This window comes from Lipotes vexillifer, unplaced genomic scaffold (assembly GCF_000442215.2).
Source record: "Lipotes vexillifer unplaced genomic scaffold, Lipotes_vexillifer_v1.1 scaffold229, whole genome shotgun sequence".
Classification (NCBI taxonomy): domain Eukaryota; kingdom Metazoa; phylum Chordata; class Mammalia; order Artiodactyla; family Lipotidae; genus Lipotes; species Lipotes vexillifer.
In genome coordinates, this window is record NW_006771155.1 from 1,372,727 (window position 1) to 1,395,420 (window position 22,694).

The 22,694-nt window shown below is 37.3% G+C and overlaps 1 protein-coding gene across 1 annotated transcript in view; it reads right to left on the minus strand.

Annotated features, from left to right (window-relative positions):
• The window catches only part of MRC1 (mannose receptor C-type 1), a 99,645-nt gene that overhangs the window by 9,750 nt on the left and 67,201 nt on the right, over window positions 1-22,694 (minus strand). Inside the window, exons 20-26 of the mRNA XM_007446571.1 lie at window positions 22,179-22,321; window positions 21,482-21,596; window positions 16,962-17,128; window positions 14,057-14,159; window positions 10,135-10,367; window positions 7,778-7,943; window positions 6,765-6,914 (exon numbers count right to left, since the gene is read on the minus strand). Of these exons, the coding sequence (XP_007446633.1) occupies window positions 6,765-6,914; window positions 7,778-7,943; window positions 10,135-10,367; window positions 14,057-14,159; window positions 16,962-17,128; window positions 21,482-21,596; window positions 22,179-22,321 (1,077 nt within the window). The remainder of the gene's footprint in view (window positions 1-6,764; window positions 6,915-7,777; window positions 7,944-10,134; window positions 10,368-14,056; window positions 14,160-16,961; window positions 17,129-21,481; window positions 21,597-22,178; window positions 22,322-22,694) is intronic.

Here is a 22,694-nt window from a genome sequence, read left to right on the forward strand (position 1 = left end):
CTTTCCCTAGAAGGGGACTGACTGCATATTTTACAACCTGCTGCCTGGGGGTCCAGCTGCTAATTTGCATGCAGCAAGGGGCTAGGTGTGATCCTCCTGGGGGAGCTGGTGGGCCCTTCTGCCACCTTCTTTCTCCGACTTGCTGCAATGATAAGATCCGGTCAGCAACAGGTCTCTGGAAGGAGCTTAGACACATCCCTGGCTTATATACTTTCCCAGGTGCTGCCTGAGGGTCCAGCTTCTAATTAGTCTGCTTTTATGTGCTAACTGTGATCCTCTCTTTTGGGATACCATCAGGTATTGGCACACCCTCAACCACTGGGAGCCACTAAAAACAAAGACAACAGCTTGTATAAACACGAAGTTTTGAGTAACAAACAGAAACTTGGGCTGGATTGACTGATGAGGTTCATCTCCCACACAAGACCACTCTCAAGACTGGGAGAGGTGTCTCTTTTATCTAATGTGCAGAAACCAACACAGAGAGTCAAGGAAAATAAAGAAAAAGCAAAATATTTTCCAAGCAAAAGAACAAGATACATCTCCAAACTGATATTAATAAAACAGAGACAAGTAATTTATCCAACAGAGAGTTCAGAATAACAGCTATAAAGATACTCAGTGAGGTCAGGAAAGTAATGCATAAACAAAGTAAGAATTTCAACAGAGAGAGAAAATATTAAAAAGTACCAAAGAGAAATCACAAAGCTGAAGAACACAACGACTTAAATGAAAAGTTCAGTAGAGGTGTTCAACAGCAGACTAGAAAACTCGAAGAAAGAAACAGTAAACTCAAAGAAAGGGCAGTCAAATATATCCTGAAGCAAAAAGAAAAAAAAGAATCAAAAAGAGTCAAGCTAGCTTAAAGGACTTATGAGACAACAGCAAGAGGATCCATCTACACATTACAGGAATTCAAGGAGAAGAGAGAGATGGGGGCAGAAAGCTTATTCAAAGAACTAATAATGGCTGCTAATTTCCCTAAGCTTGGGGAAAGAAACAGACATCTAGATCCAGGAAGCATACATAAGGAGTACCAAATATAATGAATATAAAGAGACAAACACTGAGACACATTATATTAAATTGTCAAAAATTAAAGACAAAGAGAGATTCTTAAAAACAGCAAAAGAAAAGCAACTTGTTACATAAAAGGGTACCCTTGTAAGACAAATCAAATTTTTCAGGAGAAACTTTGCAGGCTGGAAGGGAGTGAGAAGATATATTTAAAGTACTTAGAGATAAAAGCTTCCAGCCAAGAATACTCTACCTAGCAAAGCTGTCATTCAGAATTAAATGAGAGATAAAGAGTTTTCAAGACAAACAAAAGCTGAAAGAGTTTATCACCAGTAGACCAGCCTTATAAGGAATGTCAAGGGGAATTCTTCAAGCTAAAATGAAAGGACACTAATTAGTAATATGAAAATGTTTGAAAATATAAAACTCAATGGTAAAGGTAAATGTATAGGAAAATCCAGAATATTCTGATATTATAATGGTGGTAAGTAAATCACCTATAACTCTTGTATAAAGGTTAAAAGACAAAAGTATTAAAAATAACTATAAATACAATAATTTGTTAATGTATACACAATATAAAAAGATGTAAATTGTGACATCAAAAATATAAAAGGCTGGGGGAATGTAAAAATACAGACTGTTCGCATACACTCAAAGTTAAGTTGTTATCAGCTTTAAATGCACTGTTATAACTATGTTTCATGTAATCTTCACAATAACCACACAACAAAACCTATAGTAGATACACAAAATAAAAGGAAAAGAATCTAAGTAATACTACTGAGAAATCATCAAATCACAAAGGAAGTGAGCAGAGAGGAAGAAAGGAACAAAGGAAGGTCAGGACAGACAGAAAACAATTAACAAAATGGCAATATTAAGTGCATACCTACCAATAATTACTATAAATATAAATGGACTAAACTCTCCAATCAAAAAACATAGAGTGGCTTAATAGATTAAAAAAGAAAAAAAAAACAAGACAACTATATGCTACAAGAAACTCATTCCAACTTTAGGACATACACAGGCTTAAAATGAAGGGATTAAAAAAAAAATTATTCCATGCAAATGGTGTTGAGAAAACTAGACAGCCACATGCAATAGAATACAACTGGTCCACTATCTAACACTATACAGAAAAATCAACTCAAAATGAATAAAGACTTGAATGTAAAACCTGAAATCATAAAAATCCTAAAAGAAAACACAGGCAATAAACTCCTCGACATTAATCTTTTTGTATTTGACACTAACAGCAAAGGGAAAAAAAGCAAAAATAAACAAATGGGACTACATCAACCTAAAAACGTTCTGCATAGCAAAGGAAACCATCAGCAAAATGAAAATGCAACCTCCTGAATGGGGGAAATTTTCTGAAAACCACATGTCTTAATAGAGGTTTAATATCTAAAATATACAAGGAACTTAAACAACTCAATAGCAAAAAAATAACCCAATTCAAAAAATGAGCAAAGGACCTGAACAGATTTCTTTTTTTTCCAAAGAAGACTTACAAATGGCTAAGAAGTACATGAAAAGGTGCTCAACATCACTAATCATCAGGGAAATGCAATTCAAAACCGCAATGACAAAACCAGACAAGGATGTCACAAAGAAAGAAAACTACAGGCCAATTTCACTGATGAACATAGATGCAAAATTCCTCAACAAAATACTAGCAAACAGAATCCAACAGCACATTAAAAGGATCATACACCATGATCAAGTGGGGTTTATTCCAGGAATGCAAGGATTCTTCAATGTACGCAAATCTATCAATGTGATAAACCATATTAACAAATTAAAGGAGAAAAACCATATGATCATCTCAATAGATGCAGAGAAAGCTTTCGACAAAATTCAACACCTATTTATGATAAAAACCTTGCAGAAAGTAGGCCTAAAGGGAACTTCCCTCAACATAATAAAGGCCATATATGACAAGCCCACAGCCAACATCATCCTCAATGGTGAAAAATTGAAAGCATTTCCACTAAGGTCAGGAACAAGATGAGGTTGCCCACACTCACCACTCTTATTCAACATAGTTTTGGAGGTTTTAGCCACAGCAATCAGAGAAGAAAAGGAAATAAAAGGAATCCAAATCGGAAAAGAAGAAGTAAAGCTGTCACTGTTTGCAGATGACATGATACTATACATAGAGAATCCTAAAGATGCTACCAGAAAACTACTAGAGCTAATCAATGAATTTGGTAAAGTAGCAGGATACAAAATTAATGCACAGAAATCTCTGGCATTCCTATATACTAATGATGAAAAATCTGAAAGTGAAATCAAGAAAACACTCCCATTTACCATTGCAACAAAAAGAATAAAATATCTAGGAATAAACCTACCTAAGGAGACAAAAGACCTGTATGCAGAAAATTATAAGACACTGATGAAAGAAATTAAAGATGATACAAACAGATGGAGAGATATACCATGTTCTTGGATTGGAAGAATCAACATTGTGAAAATGACTCTACTTCCCAAAGCAATCTATAGATTCAATGCAATCCCTATCAAACTACCACTGGCATTTTTCACAGAACTAGAACAAAAAATTTCACAATTTGTATGGAAACACAAAAGACCCCGAATAGCCAAAGCAATCTTGAGAACAAAAAATGGAGCTGGAGGAATCAGGCTGCCTGACTTCAGACTATACTACAAAGCTACAGTAATCAAGACAGTATGGTACTGGCACAAAAACAGAAAGATAGATCAATGGAATAGGATAGAAAGCCCAGAGATAAACCCATGCACATATGGTCACCTTATCTTTGATAAAGGTGGCAGGAATATACAGTGGAGAAAGGACAGCCTCTTCAATAAGTGGTGCTGGGAAAATTGGATAGGTATATGTAAAAGAATGAGATTAGATCACTCCCTAACACCATACACAAAAATAAGCTCAAAATGGATTAAAGACCTAGATGTAAGGCCAGAAACTATCAAACTCTTAGAGGACATCATAGGCAGAACACTCTATGACATCAATCACAGCAAGATCCTTTTTGACCCACCTTGTAGAGAAATGGAAATAAAAACAAAAATAAACAAATGGGACCTAATGAAACTTCAAAGCTTTTGCACAGCAAAGGAAACCATAAACAAGACCAAAAGACAGCCCTCAGAATGGGAGAAAATATTTGCAAATGAATCAACTGACAAAGGATTAATCTCTAAAATTTACAGGCAGCTCATGCAGCTCAATAACAAAAAAATAAACAACCCAATCCAAAAATGGGCAGAAGACCTAAATAGACATTTCTCCAAAGAAGATATACAGACTGCCAACAAACACATGAAAGAATGCTCAACATCATTAATCATTAGAGAAATGCAAATCAAAACTACAATGAGATATCATCTCACACCAGTCAGAATGGCCATCATCAAAAAATCTAGAAACAATAAATGCTGGAGAGGGTGTGGAGAAAAGGGAACACTCTTGCACTGCTGGTGGGAATGTGAATTGGTTCAGCCACTATGGAGAACAGTATGGAGGTTCCTTAAAAAACTACAAATAGAACTACCATATGACCCAGCAATCCCACTACTAGGTATATACCCTGAGGAAACCAGAATTCAGAAAGAGTCATGTACCAAAATGTTCATTGCAGCTCTATTTACAATAGCCCGGAGATGGAAACAACCTAAGTGCCCGTCGTCGGATGAATGGATAAAGAAGATGTGGCACATATATACAATGGAATATTACTCAGCCATAAAAAGAAACGAAATTGAGCTATTTGTAATGAGGTGGATAGATCTAGAGTCTGTCATACAGAGTGAAGTAAGTCAGAAAGAGAAGGACAAATACCGTATGCTAACACATATATATGGAATTTAAGAAAAAAAAATGTTATGAAGAACCTAGGGGTAAAACAGGAATAAAGACAGAGACCTACTGGAGAACAGACTTGAGGATATGGGGAGGGGGAAGGGTGAGGTGTGTTAGGGCGAGAGAGAGACATGGACATATATATACTAACAAACGTAAGGTAGATAGCCAGTGGGAAGCAGCCGCATGGCACAGGGAAACCGGCTCGGTTCTTTGTGGCTGTCTGGAGGGGTGGGATAGGGAGGGTGGGAGGGAGGGAGACAAAGAGGGAAGAGATATGGGAACATATGTATATGTATAACTGATTCACTCTGTTATAAAGCAGAAACTAACACACCATTGTAAAGCAATTATACCCCAATAAAGATGTTAAAAAAAAAAAAAACGCAATGAGATATCACCTCACACTTGTTTAGGCTAGCTATTATTAAAAAGATAAGAGATAACAAATGATGCAGAGGATGAAGAGAAAAGGGAACCCTGTTAGTGTGAATGTAAACTGGTACAGTCATTTTGGAAAACAGTGTGGAGGTTCCTCAATAAATTAAAAATAGGACTACCATATGATCCAGCAATCCCACTTCTTGGTATATATCCAAAGGAAATGAAATCACTATCTCGAAAAGATAGCTGCACTCCATGTTCATTGAAGCATTACTTATTATAGCCAAGACATGGAAACAACCTAAGTGTCCATCAACAGATGAATGATTAAGAAAATGTAGTATGTATATAAAATGGAATATTATTCAGCCTTTAAAAAGAGGGAAATTCTGCCATTTGCAACAGCATTGATTAACCTGGAGGGCATTATTCTAAGGAAATAAGCCAGACAGAGACAGACAAGTACTACATGATATTACTTATAGGTGGAATTTAAAAGTCAAACTCACAGAAACAGAGGGTAGAATGGTGGTTGTCAGGGGGTTAGGGGGTGGGAGAAATAGAGAGATGCTGGTAAAAGGGTACAAACTTTCAGTTATATGATAAATAAGGTCTTAGGATCTAATGTATAATATAGTTACTACAGTTGATAATACTGTATGGTATCACTGAAATTTGCTAAGAGATTAGAACTTAAGTGTTCCCACCACAAAAAAAAAAAAAAAGGTAATATATGACGTGATGGTCATGTTAACTTGACGGTTAGGAATCCTTTCCCAACAAATATGTGTATCAAATCATCATCTCTTACACTTTAAATGTATTACAGTTTTATGTCAGCTATACCTCAATAAAACTGAAGATAAAAACTAAACATAAAAGTAAAAAGAAGTGAAAACTCCAGACTGACTTTTGAATGAACCTGAAGGAAATGAGCATGTAACCCTTGCTCGCCACTGTTGAATGAAGAGCCCTGACTTAGGACATAATCAAAATTTAGCTACAAAGTAATTCAGTGAAGTATTCAGTGGGATTTAATTAAGTAGATTTTTAAATGCACCCTGAAAAGTTCACTTTATTTGACATTTTTATTTCAGGAGGGAAATTGTTCATCTATGTCATGTCACTTGAGTTTTGTTTCGTATTTATTCACAAAGATAATCAGATCTAAATGCTTTTCTATTCATGGGAAAGCAAAATGGTTCCTGGGCACTTGTGAAGCCTGAGCCGATCAGTGATAAAAGATGAACGCAACACTATGAATAATAATCCTAACAATTTAGAATATTAGGGCAGAAAGACTTGTTCAGCGAGTCACTGATTTCTGCCAGAATTCTTTCACCTTTTGAGGCTACAATGTTAGAAATTATATTTGGGGGGCATGATGCTGACCTTTCTGTTACAATATAAATTATTAAGACAAAGAAACATATTTTTACTTTCCTTAGGTTTTTAATATACAGTGTTACTAGTATCCTGATAATCTGACGGTAAATGTGGCACTTACCCATTCGAAGACATTCCAGAGAAGCTTGGCCCCAATTCCTTGTATATGAAGACTCGATATAGTAGCAGTGACCATGGAAAGGAATCCACGCTGTGTGCTCTGACTCGGGGCATCTACCAGGCAGCTGTGGAGGTTCAGTGGCAGGGATTTCTGTTAATAGAAAGACATTTCAAATAAAGTAAGACCTGAAGTTTCTTTAGTACATAGAATAATATATTAGCCATTAAGGAAATTTTCATCGCCTATCATTATTTTTTTTTAAGCTCTAATGGTAATCATTTGGATATGCCATTTCTATTATTGAGTATTCTTTTTACTTTATCTTTTTTTTTTCATTTAAAATGTATTTCCATAGAAGGTACTATGGTATAACGGCAGTCAATCACATTCATAATTAAGCATGTAGATCTATAGATACCTACAAAGACGTTAATAAGTTCCCCTAAAAGGTAAACCAGAAATAATTTGCAAAGGCAGTCTTCCTTCTAGACATTTTTCCTTTTCTAGGATCCTAGCCCTTATAAAACCTTCTTAGCTATGACTGACATTGATGTTATAACTAAATGGTATAGGTAGAATTCTAGGACTTTACCACTGTCCGACTCTATAACTGTATTCTAGGACTGTATCACTGTAATATCACTGACTCTGATGAACCTACAAACATTCTGATAGAATTATTTTGATATAGCTATGCTGTCAACATCAAAAGTAATCTTCATTTCCTGAGGACTCTGACATCATAGATTCAGAGGCCTATCCCAATAATAAAAATTCAGAAATGTATAAAGAGAAATAAACTCTAGCAATGAAGAAAAATTTCTCTCTCTGTTATTTTGATCTATATATATTTGTTTATTGCCAGGTCAATCTTTGGTTAGGTGAAGGAATATGTTTTATCTTATCCTTAAGCTACCCCAAAACACGTGACTGTTTAAGAATATCAACAGTGGTTTGTATTAACTTATTGAGAAAATCTCAAATCCCTTGATTGTTTTTGTGGATTCAATTACCGTCTGATCTTTTGCAGAGAAAATAAAAACTTTCATTGCAATGTGCTGTCTTCCAATAGCCGTCAAGATCCATGTAAACACACGCTGACTTCAGTCTGGGTTCATCAGTGGCCCAATTAGTGTATCTCACCCTCCATTTATCGGTCCAAACATATTCATTATTGGTCTGCAAGAACAAAAACAACTATTAACATGGAGCCTGACTTCGTTTAGAAAATACCAGAAGAACCCAGCAAGGAGTAAAAAGTATATTTAAGGCTGTGATTTGACAAAGAATCTTCAACATTTGGGAATTAAAAGAACATTATAAATCAGTTCTACCAACTCAAATTCAGGAGATGCAGCCTTTTTTTAAGAAAAAACTACATCTTAAAGCTCCCCATGAAGACATCGTTGGAAGCTATTCTGAAAAACACAGACTTAAAAACCTATGTCTTATTCTAGAAAACTCTATTTGCAGGCCCTCAGGGCAAAAGAGGGGTTTTACCTTCGGAACAAGTAAAACACGTATTATATTATCATTTAAATGATAATAAAAACTAAGTCATTTTCCTTGAACTCATGGACCCCTGAGAGAAACACTTTTCTAATCTTCTTACTGTTTGGCTGTTGAAACAGGGCCAACGACAAATGACTTATGCAAGGTGACAAGGCTGGATAAGAGAGGAGCCTAGGTCTCTTACCTTCCAGTTAGGTGGTCTTTCAACCAAAATGAATCTGATGGCATCTTTTAAAGATAATTGTTTTATTCAATTTGCATACTTCTTATAAAATTTATTTGGGCAAATTTATGGTCACATACAAATTAATCGACAACATCAAAAAGACTACTTATCAATAATGTTCTTTTGACAGTCTAAAAGAAATTTTACAGGTAAAGCCTCACAACAGATGCTGTATAACTTAATCAGAGATAAGTGAATTTTTAAACCATTCAAACAGCTGTCCCCCTTTTAACTGCATTATTTAATTTACCAAAGCAATTACCAAAGATTTAATGACAAAATCAAAAGCATGCATTATCTCAAGTTAGAATTTTGTAGTATTCTACCATATTTAATCAAATAATGCTGGCATAATCATTAACTCCATAGATGTAATAAATATAACAGTATTGTTTTAGTTATAAATGTTGGGATAATGGAAAGCTATTTAATCTTTCTAACAATAAATAAAAGCCTATTTTAAACTCGTAAGAGAATTGGGACCATATTTGTGAGAAGAAAATATATGAATTATCAAGAGAATTAGTTACTAAAAGGAGATTCAACATAGAAGTAAAAATGCCGTGCTTAAGTTTAAACACAGAAATCATTGTGTAACTACTTAATTTTAAATGTTTACTAACCTACTTAGGAAATACTCATTGCAAGAAGTGTAAATGTTGATCTCTGCATCATGGTACAAGAAGTTCTACAAAGTCTGGCACCAGTCTACTTTCCAGCTATACCCCCTTATCTCCTTTTATTTCTTCTTGGTACTCCTTCCTTATGAGCCACCATCCTAGACCACATCTGTAAAGTTTGACTTTCTCAGAGAAGCCCTGTTGGTCCTCTCCCCTTGCACAAATGATCGCTTTTCTCTCCTCTCCCAGCACTTTGTATATACCTCTCTTTGACACTGTATTATCTCTTGATTACCTGTTGACATCTCTATTTATTGTACTAGGAAGCTTGCTGATTGACTAGTTAGATGGATGTATGGATGGATGGAGGATAGATGGATCCCCTGGCATCAGAGAAGACTCATTTTAGGAAAATTTTGGCAACTCCCACACCACTCTTAGTTCTGTGCCTCAACCCTCACTCTACACCAACTTTTGCCAACCTTCCTCCTCTGTTATGGAATACAGGGAATTGACCGCATTGAAATCTGTCACACACGGATGGAAGCTGCACAGCTTCAGAACAGATAGCAACTCTAGAATGACTTTTCACAAAAAGTAAGGAATATCCTCACCACCCAGGAACTATGCCCCTGAAGCTTTCTTAATTCCTATGGCATAGTTGTAATCATGACACTAGAAAGAAATAAGTTAATAAATAAAACTGTTTAGATGTAGAACTTAATTTTCATACTCAAAATATACAGTAACACTGTATATTAAAAACCTAAGGAAAGTAAAAATAATAATATCAGTTAGGTAAGTCTTAGTTTGATTTCTGACATAACATCACTAACTTGCTAGATCCTTGCACAGGGTCCTAGAGAAATTGGGTCTTGTACATGTCAGTATCATTTCCAAAGCCCAGCAGGTTTTTACACACAACAAGTATTCAACAGAATGAACAGAAGAGAACCATATTCAATCACAATTTATCAATCATGTCAAGTCGCACATGCTTCCAGCATCTTACCAAGTTACTGTTCAGGGCGATCCACACAGGTTCATTCAGTGTTTGCATCTGCATCCATGCAAATGCATTACTATAGGGATCTAGAATGCTAGCAATCAGGGAAGTGTGAAGCTTGCAATAATCATCTGCTTCATGCCACTGCAGCTTTAATTTCATGAGTGAATAGCTACTTTCGCCATATTTAATAAAGCCATCTGTTGGAATTGTTGTTGGAGAACTAGGCAATGAAGGGTCTGGAATAAAAAATTATTTCCATTAATATTAAACATTACCTGAGTGCCATCAGTACATGACTTCTATACCTCACACATCCTAAAAAGAATCTGAACAGCACAATTCAAACAGTCAGGTGTTAAACATATTTTCATGAGCCATTTCCCACCAGAACACAAAGTTCTATTTTTTAATCAGTATGCCTGATTGAATTAAGTCATTTCCAAACTCTATTTAGAACATTAAGGTAAATACACGATCAAGTTTCTAAACTATAAAACCAAAAACACTTGCAAATACTATGAGATCTAGTATCTGGATGAAAGACACGCCACAGTTTAATCTCATAAATTAAAGAACATCTATCATCCTGTCAACACGAATCTTTTTTTTTTTCCATCTTGGTCAAATTTTAAGGTCAAGAACGGTCTTCCTCTCCCTCCCTTCCCCCACCCGACTCTGTTCCATTCCACTCATGAATTTGCATCTATTTGTAACTATTTGACTTCACCTGTGAATCATGTACCTTCAAGAAATTGGTTTATGCTCTGGAATGAAGCCATATAATAGTTTCCACTTCATTTAACCTTGATCTCAGGATCAAGCTTTAATCTTAGGATGATTTCCCATGTGAACCCCATATCTTATCCAAACTGAAGCCTTTGCAAGCTGGCGTCACTCTGGCTTTCTTTCCTCCTCAATCTCTCAGCATGCGTTTCTAATAACTACTCTAGACCCACCCATACTTTGGGCCACTTCCTGTCAAGACCCAAAAAATATCTTGTTTCTGGGCACCTTGGCTGATGCCTTAGGGCAGAACAGAGGTCAGCGGATGAGAGCCAGAGGGTGAAATCTGGCCTGTTGTCTGTTTTTGTAGCCCATGAGTTTTTAAATGGTTGGGGAAAAAAAAACAATGAAAAATATTTTGTGACATGTAAACAATACATGAAATTCAAATTTGTGTCCATAAATAAGGTTTCAGTGGAACTCGGCCACGCTCATTTGTTTACGTACTGTCTATGATTGTCTGCGATCACAGCAGAGTTGAGTCATTGCAACAAAAACTTTATGGTCTACAAAGCCTGCAATATTTATAATCTGTCTCTTACAGAAAAAGGTTGCCAACCCCTGGTCTAGGGTTCTAGATGTCCCTGCCTACTGATGTTGTCTTGGCCAGTTCTCCAACCTGTTCCACTGCATACCAACCCAACCCACCATGTGCCTTGTTCTGTCACTCCAAGAATGCCAAATTTTCTTTTGAAGAATCTGGTAAGGCAACAATTTTAATTCAGCAAGGAGGGCAGCCTCCCCTTTCTTCTGCTGTTGCTGCCACCATGTGTTGATAGAATAGCATTAAACCAAGAGACCCAGCCCCAGATCCTTACATGTTACAGCCAGTAGGAAGTAAACAGTCTCATCATTTCCCAGCTTGGAGAGAACTGGGTTTGTCTTAACAACATGGGAAAAGTTTTGGACTGCTAAAAGTGCCCAATGAAGCTTGAGATAAAGCTTTAAGAAGCTTCACCAAAGACTTTATGCAGCCAGGAAATTAGCTCATTTATCCAATTAGCTTGTTTATTAAAACACTCATAGAAAAAATTATAAGGAAAAAACTAAATTACTGAGAGGTTATTTTCAGGTGGTTAGATTATGGGTAATTTTTTCTCTTTATGCTTTTCTGTATTTTCTAAAATTTCATCAAGGGACATGTGTTTCATCAAGGGATTGTTTTTAAGTGTTTTATATTCATATGTATTCATTCATGTTTTTATTTATGTATCTTTATATATTTACATGAATTCATATATATTCATTCATACATACTCATATATATGAATAAAAACAACACTGTTTTACTTTTTATTTATTTAATTTTATTCTTTTGGCCACGCTGCACAGATTGCGGGATCTTAATTCCCCAACCAGGGATCAAACCCAGGCCCTAGCAGTGAAAGCCCTGAGTCCTAACCACTGGACCACCAGGGACTTCCTGAAGACAACACTGTTTTAAAAAAATACTGAACACACATTCTTTGTTGAAATTTTAGAAAATATAGAAAAGCATAAAAATGAGAAAAAAATTACTTAGAATCTAACCACCTCAATATTTTAGTGTTTCCTCATAATTGTTTTATATATAGAGAGAGATATATAGATGTATAGACATGTTATATATAATATAAATGCAAATATATATACATAGAGAGAAAGCGTTAGAAAGAGACAGTTTTTGATAAATGAAGAAAAATACAATAGTACAATGAAGGAACTAAAGGTCTTAATCCCACGATGCAAACATATCCACTATTCCTATTTTGATGCATTTCCATCACCTTCTTGTTCTTTTATTTTAAGGGGGTTCAAAGTGTTTTTTGCATCATCAGTAGTCTACAAAATTTCATATTCTGCCTTTTTCACGTTAACACTGTCGACCTTTCCTGAAACCTAAGTCATTAAAAATTGTCAAAATATCTTTTGTTGGCAGCAAATATTCTATCCCTTGTGTTTACAGGAAGAAGAAAAAGAAGATTTTAAACAAGTTTAGGAATCATCATTCCCTCCTGGAAGGGGACTCCCCTCTTTCCCCAAAGTCTGGAAGCACAGATGCATTACCAGTGGCCTAAGATTCTGGTGCTCCAAGGGTGTAGCAGAGAGAGAAAAGCGGCATGGCCTGGACCTTCTTTTGGATCAATAGGAGGTTAGAATTCCTGCAGGATTTTGCAATCATCTGAAAATATCTTCAGCGATTTTTAGTCATTGTCTTGAATTGATATCAGTTCCCTGACTCCCCAGAAAGTATAGAAAAATGTGTTAGATCCGGGAGATCAAGTCGCTTCTAATTCAAGGTCCTCTGAGAGCTCTGCTCAGGGTGACAGCAACCCACCTCATCTTCAACCCTCATGTCTACTCTATCTTTTATTTTCTGAACTTCTTACGTAGCCAAACGTTTCTATTCTAATTTCACTCGAAACTAAAATGCACACGACCATAATCTTGATTCTGGGTCGATATCCACATATCTGTTTTATTTTCCTTGCACCATATTTAGGCTTCCTAAGATGAAAAAAGGACCACAAATAAGACATCTACATTTTTAGAGACACAGAATATATAACAAGTAATGAGGCATATAGGGTGTTTTGGGGCAATGGTTCTCAAATGACACAAACTGAAGTGAGGTATCCCTACCCTGACATTTTTTTCTTTTAAGGTAGAGGTAAGCAAATATCCCAAATTTCTAACAAAATTAGAAAAAGTTTCAACCTCTAGTTTAATCTGTGCAAACTTTCTGGTAATGGATGAGGGGGCACATTCATGAATAAATTACAGAAAATATCCTTTTTGTCTGTCACAGCCATCCATGGATGAAAGTGAGAATCACATAAACATGTTGATGGGGACTTCCCTGGAGGTCCAGTGATTAAGACTCCGTGCTTCCACTGCAGGCGGCACAGATTCGATCCTTCGTCGGGGAACTAATATCCCACACGCCACACGGCACGGCCAAAAAAAAATTTTAATTATTTAATTAAAAAAAATTTTTAAAAACAACGTGTTGATGTGCAAGGGAAGGGTCACTTTTTTAAAACAAAACTTTATTTTTTTAGAGCCGTTTAAGGCTCACAGCAAAATTGAGAAGAATGTCACTTTTTAAAAAGTATGGAAAACCCCCACCTCTTACAGCCCAGCCAGGTCCAGTAGGACTTACCGGGAAGTGTCTGGCATATATAACCTCGCTTACTGTCACAGGTGTCATCCATCCATTTTCCTGCATCCCTTGACTTCCCTCCGATAATAAGAACACAGTCAGCCTGTATATTCATTGAGAAGAAAAAAAAGCCAAATGTGGATAATTATTTAAACCAATTCATTAATAAGCAAAAAAAAAAAAAAAAATCCTTTCTCCCTAACCTCCAACTTTAAGGATAGTCCTAATTCATTTACAGCATGTTCAATTCATCCCTACTTTCCACGCAACTGGCCAACTTCCATGCAGATCCCTCACTGAACCCTTGTTATTTTAATTGAAAATTAAGCAGAGTTGGATAAATTTTGGAGCTGGTTCTGAGAAACGCTGCTGTCAGAAATCTCATTAATTCCCTAAAAGCTACCACAGCTTTCACCAGGGCCAGAGCCGTCTTCTCAGCCTCCAGCCTCATTATCCCATGAGCCTCAACTAACTATCAGGAACCCCTAACAGTACATTTCAAACATTCTCTGCTCATTCCCATCCCCCTTCTTAGCTATTCTTATCTTTCATTATCCTGGCTCAGCATCTCTGCTCTAAACCAGGAAACCTACACAGAACAAACATGTTTCCACTACACAATGAAGGTGAACATTTCTCTCCCACTCTCTTTATCAAACTATATTTAATCCTCTTCATTTTACAAGTCCTGAAATTGTAACAACACAATATATGTGTTTTGATTCCAGTTTTGTGGAATACAAACTTTATGTTTTTACACACGCTAAGAAAAAAATCTAGGAATAAAACCAACAAAACAGTGTTGTTTTTTTTCCTGGAAGGTGAGTTTACAGATTTTGTTTGTTTCTTTTGTTTCTCCTTTTCATTATGCTCTAAAAACAAAAAACTTGTGCAACATTGAATTTGTTTTTAAAATGAAATTTACCACTCATCCACCAAATCTTTCTAAGCAAACCCTATCTCACTCCAGTCTACTTTTCAGCCCTCATTTATGTAATAAGGATTGAAAGAATTTCTCCTCGGAAAGTCACTTACCCACAACCAGAATATATCTACCCTACACATAGCTACCAAATTAATTATCATAAAGATGCCATCTTTATGATATAAGATTGTTTTTCTGCTCAAACCTTTTTTGTGTGTGTTTGTTTGTTTTTTTTGCTGCCTATCTGACAAAGTCCAAACTCTTTCTTAGGGCATCTAAATTTCTCTGAATTCTGCTTTCCACGTTCTAAAGTCGATGCCTGTTTCTTTTCTGCATGACACTCCTACTATATTTAAAGCTCTTTACTTCCACCCAAACCCATCTTGTGCCTTTTTCTTAAAGACTTTATTCACCTTTCCCACTTAACACAACCTTCCCCATCCTCTTGCCATGATCCCCTAACCATGATGTTTTAAACTTCTTGGGAAGAAGACCCACATTCTTCTCCACATGCCTTCTTTCCATCAAATGAAGAGCTCCACAGATACGTGCTGCCTGATCAGATCACTGCATCCCACAGTAAGTATCTTTCCTCCTAACTACTATCATGCTTTACAGCTGATCTTCTCATTACACACTTTCATTTTGTTCCTGTCATCTTTCTTGAGGAAGACTTGGGGTCTAGCTTAGGTGTAAAAGCTTCTTCAAGGTAGAATAAAATCTTATGTGCCTTCCTGGATTCCACAATGCCTAGTATGGTGTTTAACACTGATCAGTCGGCTTCAATGATATAAGATTAAAAATAGTGAAATAAAGAAGCAATTGTCATGTACCACAATGTTCACTGAAGCTCTATTTACAATAGCCAGGACACCGAAGCAACCTAAGTGTCCATCGACAGATGAATGGATAAGGAAGATGCGGCACATATACACAATGGAATATTACTCAGCCCTAAAAAGAAACGAAATTGAGTTATTTGTAGTGAGGTGGATGGACCTAGAGCCTGTCATACAGAGTGAAGTAAGCCAGAAAGAGAAAAACAAATACACTATGCTAACACATATATATGGAAACTAAAAAAAAAAAAAAAAAGGTCATGAAGAACTTAGGGGCAGGACAGGAATAAAGACAGATGTAGAGAATGGACTTGAGGATATGGGGAGGGGGAAGCGTAAGCTGGGACGAAGTGAGAGAGTGGCACGACATACATACACTACCAAATGTAAAATAGACAGCTAGTGGGAAGAAGCCGCATAGCACAGGGAGATCAGCTCGGTGCTTCGTGACCACCTAGAGGGGTGGGTTAGGGAGGGTGGGAGGGAGATGCAAGAGGGAGGAGATATGGGGATAGATGTATACGTATAGCCGAGTCACTTTGTTATAAAGCAGAAACTAACACCATTGTAAAGCAATTATACTCCAATAAAGATGTTAAAAAAATAAATAATTAAAAAAATTTTTTTAATTTTTTTTAAAAAGAAGCAATTGTCTGTCTCTTAGGTTAATGCACTTAGCAGAGTGTTTGACACATACTAAGCACTCTGCAAACAGTAGCTCAATCATGATGATGATGATGACGATGATAACTTTAGAAGCAGTAGGAGCTTGCAGAACTACACCCCAAATACTACAACAGTTTCAAGAGTTTAGGGGGAGCTGATGCAAAGAACATTGCTAACTCTGGGTTCAAGCGTACATGCTGACGACAGCCTGGGCCCATACTGGAGCTGGCTTTCCCTATTCCTCGCTACCATCACCATCTACGTCCTCCCACCCCCAACCGAAAGATGAAGAGTTCTTAACTGAATGTATACCCCTTCCTTCAAGGCTGGCTCAGTCTGCAACAGTTAAAATGTGCAAGAATGAATCAGATCAAGAAGTACTCTGGCAGAATTTTTCACAGAAGATTAACCACTAATACGTCGACCTGAAGCAAACGGACAGTGTACGGAGAGGTGACCGGAAAGCGATATTTACATCTTCATAAGAAAGGCTACTCCTTCTCCCACCAGGGTAACCTTTCCCCCAGTTTGTGTAATGCACTCCTCGGCCATCCGTCCAAAGGAAGGTGTGCTCTGAATTGACATCATTCAGCCCAGTCCAGGTGTGAAAAGTGGAGTTTTTCATATGATACGTAAGGAATGCTGAAAGAAAGTTTCACAAGATCATTGTGAACTTTGAGGGGAAAGACTCCAATATCAAAAATTCTCAGAATACATTAATTTACAAATACCGAGCATGTGATCAATGTCTTTATTATCATTTAAAAGTACTTACCATGAAAACAAACACATTCTAACCTGAGCAGCATGTTATCACGTCAGCTTTGGACTTTGTTTCTCATAATAAAAGCCTAGGTTTTACCTGGGTCACTGCAGATAGTTGTATAGGCTGTGCCCTACCCAAGGACACTGGGGTGCTGGGGCCGGGGAGGCTGAAGTCCACCCTATGCCCCACCCTCCATTTTGTACACCCAGATCTGGGTTGTGGCTGCCTACCATCCTGCACGAAGAGGTACTTTTTTCTAATTCACGCACCGTCATCCTGTACTAGTTAGCCGGTGTCCAGTTTCTATAAATAAGATAACCTGATTATACTGGGCTGGCCAAAAAGTTCGCTCGGGTTTTTCCAAAATGGATTAAAGACCTAAATGTAAGGCCAGACACTATCAAACTCTCAGAGGAAAACATAGGCAGAACACTCTATGACATAAATCACAGCAAGATCCTTTTTGACCCACCTCCTAGAGAAATGGAAATAAAAACAAAAATAAACAAATGGGACCTAATGAAACTTCAAAGCTTTTGCACAGCAAAGGAAACCATAAACAAGACCAAAAGACAACCCTCAGAATGGGAGAAAATATTTGCAAATGAAGCAACTGACAAAGGATTAATCTCCAAAATTTACAAGCAGCTCATGCAGCTCAATAACAAAAAAATAAACAACCCAATCCAAAAATGGGCAGAAGACCTAAATAGACATTTCTCCAAAGAAGATATACAGACTGCCAACAAACACATGAAAGAATGCTCAACATCATTAATCATTAGAGAAATGCAAATCAAAACTACAATGAGATATCATCTCACACCAGTCAGAATGGCCATCATCAAAAAATCTAGAAACAATAAATGCTGGAGAGGGTGTGGAGAAAAGGGAACACTCTTGCACTGCTGGTGGGAATGTGAATTGGTTCAGCCACTATGGAGAACAGTATGGAGGTTCCTTAAAAAACTACAAATAGAACTACCATATGACCCAGCAATCCCACTACTAGGTATATAGTAACCTAAGTGTCCATCATCAGATGAATGGATAAAGAAGATGTGGCACATATATACAATGGAATATTACTCAGCCATAAAAAGAAACAAAATTGAGATATTTGTAGTGAGGGGGATGGACCTAGAGTCTGTCCTACAGTGTGAAGTAAGTCAGAAAGAGAAGAACAAATACCATATGCTAACACATATAAATGGAATCTAAAAAAAAAAAACGTCATGAAGAACCTAGGGGTAAGACGGGCATAAAGACACAGACCTACTAGAGAATGGACTTGAGGATATGGGGGGCGGGGGAAGGGTGAGCTGTGACAAAGTGAGAGAGAGGCATGGACATATATACACTACCAAATGTAAAATAGCTAGCTAGTGGGAAGCAGCCGCATAGCACAGGGAGATCAGCTTGGTGCTTCGTGACCACCTAGAGGGGTGGGATAGGGAGCGTGGGAAGGAGGGAGACGCAAGAGGGAAGAGATATGGGAACATATGTATATGTGTAACTGATTCACTTTGTTATAAAGCAGAAGCTAACATACCATTGTAAAGCAATTATACCACAATAAAGATGTTTTAAAAAAAAAAGGCATGGAGATTAAAAAAAAAAAAAGATGTTATGGAAAAACCCAAACGAACTTTTTGGCCAACATAATAATAACTAGGGGCCAAAGAGAGCTCTTAATCTAAAAAAGTTCTGAAAATAAAAACTATTTGTCAAAACGAAAAAGCATTAGGCTGTCAAATGATCACCACCTTGGACTGACAAACCAAAAGAGCTACCCAAATGGAACTCCTCCAGGGCAGCCAGTTCCTAAGGGGTCAGCAGCCACCCACGTCCACTGCGCATGCTTGGACCCAGTGGGCATCCTGGTGCTAAGTGCTCACATCATTGGGAGAGAAATTCAGAGAAAGCAGGACAAATATGGCCTCTTGCTCCTTTATCAATTCTGTGGCAGACAGGATGGTGGCAAATATCCAGAAACTGTAAAAGGCTTAAATGTACATGTTCCCCATCCCTTCTCCAGCAGCCCATCCCCATGCCTGCCACACCATGGCAGCTGCCTTCTGAGGCCAGCAACCTCACCTGCCAGGACCTGTGGACACCAAGGACACTAGATGGACACCAAGTGAATGAGCACGGACTCTACAGGACAATTTCCAAACTCTGCTTAAACACGACTCCTGAATGCAAATAGGAAACCAAATGACTAAGCACTTGGGTTACTAATAGAAAATGTAAAATAGAAAGAAGGCCACAGAGATTATCTGTTTATTCATGAACAAACAGTTCCACAGGAGGGTCACTGCTACGTGCTTACTCTTCGTCAGAGCAATAGACGCCACTACATTGCTCAGAGATTTGCTTATTTCTCAATTAACTCAAAGTAAAAAAAAAAAAAAGAAAAGAAATTTCTTATAATATTTTTCAGAAAGAAAAGAGCATGGGTAGACATTTACTTTGGTTTTTTTTAATTTCCTAAATAAGATCATAACTCTTGCCTTATCCCCAACTTGAAATGAAATGTGGAAAAGCTCTACCTGCCAATATTTCAACACTGACTTGTTTTCTGCCAAGAACCACAAAAAGAATTCAACAGCGTGTGCCTGTGTTGCCAGGAATAATGTTAGTTTATCTGAAAATTGTTCCCTTCTGCACATCTCTATGACCCAGGTTCTAATTTTGTTATGGCAAGAATCAGCTCTTTGTGGTTAAGAGAGGGAATCAATTATTGTGTTTCTCTGCTGGGTAGCTAAGCCCAGAATGTGGTAGACCAGTTAGAGAAATGTGAGTATTATATTCCTGAATTTTTTTTATTGTGTGCTATGGTTTGACACTTTTCTTTCAGTGTCTGGCAAAAGCTGCTGAACTTGTCAAAGGTTCTCAGTGAAAAGCCTGGTTGATTTACTGTAGAATGCGTCCCAAGAAAGCACATGGTAGCATTTATGGAGTGAAATTAACATTTAGGAGAGCACCACACAGCGTTCCAAGGTCTCTCTTCTTTCTTACCTTTTTTGAGGTATACCATTTTTTCCCAATAAATGATTTTGGAAGTCAAAGAACCTCAGAACCAAAAGGGAACTTAGAAATCATCCAGTCTACATCTTTCCCCAACGACATCGCATAAATTCCTACACACGACAAATATGTATTGAGCATCTTCCATGCTACATACCAGTCAACATATGTGACTCTGCAGCACCCATTTCAGTACCTTCCAACAAAAGCATTTTCACAGCCCTTTAAAAAAACTCACGAAGCATCCCATCCAATTAGTTCTAATTGTTAGAATAACCTCCTAATTTTGAGCCTACATTTGTTTCCCTGTAACTGCCACTCATGGGTTCTAAGTCTTCCTTCTTTAGTGGGACGATCCTTCAAAGTTCACATCCTCTTTTCCAGGCTGTGAAACCTAGGGTCTTTCAAACCATCCTCACTCGCTGCTGGCTGTGGTTTCCAAACCTTCATCAGTTTAGCTGCTGTCATCTGAAAGGCCCGCAGTTGGTCAACATCATTTTTAAAGTAACTAATTTAACCTAATATCTACTTCCAGTAAGGTGGCCCCAAAAAGACCATGTGAAAGGGGTCAAGTACCTTTCTCTTGACCACAATATAATGAATTTTACAATCTGCTATATGTAAGTGGTGTGTTTCTTCATCCTGTTCTTCAAAGCTCTGGCTTATCCTTATGTTTTATCAAATTTTTTTTTCTCAATTTGTTCAAAGTTCATATTGAAAAATTAGTTTTATTGCATTATAAATTCTATATCAAGTGACTAGAAGAGCAGTAAAGGGAAAATGAGCAAAATTTCTAATTTTATTCCTGGAACTACTCTTCTTTGACTCTTTGGTGAAAAAACTGGTTTGGCAGAAACAGATGGAATTGAAGCTGGAAGACCCAGTTTGATTCCCAGTCCTACCCCTTGCCCTGTAAGCTCCCTGATCTGAAGCTCCCTGAGCACATTTCCTCATTCACAAGGGACTAATGATTTCCTGCTTCATAGACTTGTTATGAAAATGGAAAGGCAATTTACATGTAAAATGCTCAGCATAAGGCCTACAACTAACAAAACAGCTCCCAATATGTGCTGGCTTTCCCTTCCTAGTGTTTACTCTGGAACACCAAAAAAATCATTTACTATAAGCAACATTCTACCATTTTAGGGAAAAATGTTACATATTTATGTGCATCACTGACTGTAAAACGGCCCACACACCTTGCTCTTTTTCATTGTGTATGGACACCAGATTTCCTCCAAATCCTATGCAAGCTTTTCGTGCCTCTTGCCAATTTTTTCTTTCTTCTTCAACAAATCCAAAGATTTTGAAACACTCGGATGGAAGGAGAAAAAAATCATAGGGATTAGATAAAGATAACAGTATTTGCTCTAAAGAAATCAAAATGATCCATGAAGATTAGAGCTAAATATACATTTGCTCACAACCAAATAGAAATGCAAAAAATTGTTAGTTTTAGGGCTTCCGTGGTGGCGCAGTGGATGGGAGTCCGCCTGCCGATGCAGGGGACAAGGGTTCGTGCCCCGGTCCGGGAGGATCCCACATGCCGTGGAGCGGCTGGGCCCGTGAGCCATGGCCGCTGAGCCTGCGCGTCTGGAGCCTGTGCTCCGCAGCAGGAGAGGCCATAACAGTGAGAGGCCCGCGCACCGCAAAAAAAAAAAGAATTAAATCACTCCCATTTCCTTTCTCCCTTGGGACAAAGGGCATGACTATTTGGGTAATACCGTCAAGTCTACTATCAATTCCCACAGAGAATTTAAAATGGAATTTCCACATATTCTTGCCTAAAATTTTTAAAGTGATGAGGCAAGCAAACATTAACTTGAAACTGAAAGCTTTGCATTGCTACTCTCCACACTAGTCAGTGACATGACTACAACTAAGTTTTCTTAGTACCTTGTAATTATAAAAATTCCAACCTTCCTTACAACCTCCTGGGACCGAGGGTGTGGTAGGGAGAGCCGTGGCATTGATACTACTGTTATGGCGTTGACAAATGAAGGCATTTGGATAACCACAGTTAATGTCATTCCAGAACCCTGACAAAGAACAGAATAGTTAAATTAGATTTACATGCTTAAAAGCAATGTTTTTAAAAAAAACTTTTTTAAAAACACTTCTTTTAAAAAAAACACCTTTGTATTGAAATACAGTTGATTTACAATGTTGTGTTAGTTTTGGGTGTAAAGCACAGTGACTCAGTTATATATATCAAATTCTTTTCCATTATAGGTTATTACAAGATATTGAATAGTTTTCTGTGCCATACAGTAGGTCCTTGTGGTTTATCTATTTTATACATAGGAGTTAAAAACACTCTTTAAAATGTGTTTAGTTTATAATAGCCAAGACATGGAAGCAACCTAAATGTCCATCAACAGAGGAATGGATAAAGGAGTTGTGGTACATGTA